This window comes from Lynx canadensis, chromosome D1 (assembly GCF_007474595.2).
Source record: "Lynx canadensis isolate LIC74 chromosome D1, mLynCan4.pri.v2, whole genome shotgun sequence".
Taxonomy (NCBI): domain Eukaryota; kingdom Metazoa; phylum Chordata; class Mammalia; order Carnivora; family Felidae; genus Lynx; species Lynx canadensis.
The window spans coordinates 113,361,745-113,365,359 of NC_044312.2; the positions used below are offsets into that span (position 1 = coordinate 113,361,745).

The window sequence follows — 3,615 nt, forward strand, 5'->3', positions numbered from 1 at the left end:
CTGAATCAGGGTGTCGAGGGGTCGCGCTCCCTCTGAGGCTCCAGGGAGGGTCCTTCCTGCCTCCTCCAGCTTCTGGGGCTCCAGGCATCCCTGGGCTTGTGGCCGTGACCCTCCAGCCTCTGCCTGCGGGGTCACGTGGCCCCTCCTTTCCCTGTGCCTCTCTTCCAAGGGCAGAAATGCTGGGGGCTGGGGAGCCGGCGGCCCAGCTGGGGCTCTCAGGCTGTAGGACGCTGGCTCCCCCGCAGGTCACCTGTGTCACGGAGATGAGCTTGAAGCCCTTCGAGAAACACTAGGACGCACGGCATCTTCGCGACATAATTTCTGACACAGAGCCAGGAGCTCTGGGAGTCTCCAGCAATTATAGACCACGGGCCGTGGAGAAGGAAATTCCTGGTCAGGAACGTTCCAGGCTACGGGGCTCTGCAGGACAAAACTTGGAAAAGCACTTTAGCCCCAGAGAATCTGCTGATGAGTAGGGCCCCAGGGACTGTGGTTGGCAGGTAGATGAGAAGGGGGGGGGTCCTTGGGAAAGGGGGACCGACCGACCTCTGCGGACCACCCACGGCAACACCTGCCCATCATGGGATCCAGCCCCAAGCCAGGCCCTGAGAGGTGTGTGAACAGTCAGCCCAAGGAGGGGGGCAACTGAGGCACGGGGGTGTTAGCTCCTTCTTTCAAGGCCACACAGGAAGGGTGGGCGCACGCCCGCGGCTCCTGCCTCACAGGTGTCTCTGCAACAAACCAAAGGACTCCCGGAGTAAGCACTGCGTCAGTGGAACCACCCAGAAGGTGTGGCCCAGCCCAGGCTGGGCATGCGGTCCCTTTCTGCTGCTCCTTCCCCTCCCTGCACCAGGCGGTGTGGGAGAGGGGGGACAGTCGCTCGCAGGATGGGCTGAGGAGGAAGGCGAGGGCCAGCCCACAGTGGGGACATCTCTGTCTGAGCTCGTGCCTGTGACTGGGCAGGACACTCCTCCCGCTTCTAAGGAACTGGCCGGGACGCCCTCGGTCCGGCCAGCAGCTGGGCCCCAGAGGACACGAGAGGATTTAGGGCCCAGGTGAGGAGACACTTCCCGAGGACGTCGGGGGGCAGGCGCTGGGGCACGGGGATGGGGAAGCAGACCCTCTCTTATTTAAGAGCTGGCGCTCTGGGTCCCCGTTTGGGTGCCCAGGCAGGTGTCCCCGCTCTGAGAGCCAGGACCGAGGCCCCTCCTCCCCAGCTCCTTCCAGGCAGCGCCCCTGCCCTCCGGGCACGGCCTGGCCTCCCCGAGCGGCAATCTGGTCAGCCCCCTCGGTGTCCCTTGGGGACACGGCAGCCCAGAAAGGAGAGGATCGACACAGTCACCCCACAACACCAAAGGCCAACCCAGTCCGCTGGCCCTGAGGACGAGCCGCCGGGTGTCTGGACGTGGGACAAGGCTCAAGGGGACAAAGTCGAGACCCCCCCAGGGGACAAGGACAACCACAGAGAAGGGTGCTGGGCGGCGGGGGGGGGGCACAGAGCCGGCGGAGGAAGGGGTGCCGAGAGGGGAGCGGGGGTCCAGCCCGGCAACGGTGTCCGCGGGGCATTAGGTGGGCTCTGTGTCCCTGTGTACCTCTCTGTGTGTGTCTCTCTCTCTGTCTCCGTCTCTCCTTCTGTCCCTGTCTCTCTCCTCCCCCACCCCCCTCCCCCTTAACCTGGAGCCGCGTCTCTGGGCTGAGAACAAGGACCACTGTGGGTCTGGGGGAGGGGCGCAGGAAAGGGAGCGGCTTCTAGAGATCCTGGGCTGCCTCAGTTGACCTCCCTGTGCCACGTTCTCCCTCTCCTCCAGACCGTCCCCAGCAGGACGGGGGCCTGGGCTGGGACAGGACTCTCGGCCTCTGCTGCCCTGAAAGCAGCTGGCGGCAAACGTTGGCTTCTCCCCAGGGCCCGTCACCAAGGTCCCCACCCCGGCTTTGAGGGTTCAGAGCAGCACTCGGCCCCCCCTACCCTGCAGCAGGAGCCCCAGGGCTCCACCTCTGCCCTCCCGCGCCCGCCCAGCTGTCCCCACAACAGCGTCTTCCTCCCCCTCCCCCTCGGCCGGTGCAGGCAGGACAGCGTCCCCGGGGCCATCGATGGACGCCACCCCTCAGACTTAGCAGGCGTGTGGTCCCCCCCAGTGGGAAGCCCGGCGCAGGGTGCCTGAGGGAGGGAGGACGGCCCGCCATGTGTGGGCCACACGGGTGTCCCCGTGCCTGCAGAGACCTGCCCCGCCCATTGCTGACCTCTGCCGCCACGAAGAGCCCCGCACGTCTTTCGCGCATTCAGCCGAGCCATCTAGCTGGGAGGAGGGCAGCCCCCCGCCCCCACCGGCCACCATCACCTCCGTGCCCCGTGCCTGGCACATCTCTCTACCGAGTCTCCTGCTGAGGCCAGAAGGGCTGGGCATCCCCCGGGGGCCCGGGGGGTGGCCCCCCCGGGCTGGGGCTGTCCTCCCGGGATGACCCCTGCCTCCTGGGGCGGTGCCCCTGGCCTCCCTCGGGGCGACGCCAGCACCAATGTCTGCGCCTCCTTCCAGGGCCTGATGTTCGGGCTCTGGAGAACCTGCAACAGCGTGCTTCTCGACCTCACTCTGGCCGTCGGCCTCGGAGGGCTGGTGGGGAGCGGGCTTGTCCTGTGGCACCTCGGCTTCCGCGTCAGGAAGGGCCCCCTCTCCGTCTACGTCCTCCGCCCCGCCGCGGACAGCCTGTCCCTCTGCTGCCAGCTGGGCTTCTCCACCGTCCAGGCCGCCCTGGGCTCCCGGGACCACCTGTCCTTCGCGGGCTTCTCCGTGGGGCTGGGGCTGCTGGCGGCCTCGGCACCGAGTGCAGCCACCTGGCCCGCGTCTTCCCCACCTGCTGCCCCGGCTGCCGGCCCAGACACACCTCGGGCCTCGTCTGCGGCCTCGTCCGGGCCCCGAGCCCGCCGGCCGTGCTGCGGCCCGCCAACGCCTGCGGCCCGCACCAGACCCCTGACCTGCGCGCGGTACCACGCGGCCAGCGTCGCGTGGCTGCTGTCCCCGGCCTGCGCGGGGGAGCCCGGCGCCCTTCCTCTGGGTGAACTGCCGCTCCCAGCGCCCGCGGCCCAAGCTGTGGGGCATCGCTCCGGGCTCCTCTTTTGTGGCCTCCCGCTGGTCTTCTGGAGCCTGTGGCCCCTCCTCAACCTCCTGCGGCCCGCGGGCCACCCTCCCGCGACGCCAAGCCCTTCATCTGCTTCACCGCAGGCCAGCAGCTGGGCAAACGCCAGCCGCTGTGGGTGGTTCTGCAGAGGTCCCTGGGGGAGGAGGCCGCGCGGGGGACCGGGGACCAGTCTCTGCCTCAATATAGGGCCTCAATATAGGGGCCGCCCCAGCCCCGGCCAGACCCTTCCCGGGTGACCACCCTCCAACACCCCAGCTCCCCGGTCGGGGACCCAAGGGCTGAGGACAGAGTGAGGGCCATGGTCCTGACCCCTGTTGCCCAGCGAGGCCTGTAGAGCCCCGGGGGTGGGGCAGGAGGGAGGGACAAGGACCCGCAGAGCCCCCCTCCAGCTCGGGCCCCCACCGCACACCCGCAGCAGCGCTGAGGACGGGCGCCCCCCCACCCCGCACGGCCCGGGAGGGGGGCTGGAGGGACAGGAGC

General features: G+C 69.0%; 1 protein-coding gene across 1 annotated transcript; it reads left to right on the top strand.

The window, feature by feature from the left end:
* The first annotated feature begins 2,540 nt into the window (after positions 1 to 2,540).
* MRGPRG (MAS related GPR family member G) lies at positions 2,541 to 3,334 on the top strand. The gene is given in 6 exon segments (XM_030333861.1): positions 2,541 to 2,808; positions 2,811 to 2,952; positions 2,954 to 3,025; positions 3,027 to 3,106; positions 3,109 to 3,186; positions 3,189 to 3,334. Coding segments are annotated over 6 exon segments (786 nt in total).
* Positions 3,335 to 3,615: the final 281 nt, after the last annotated feature.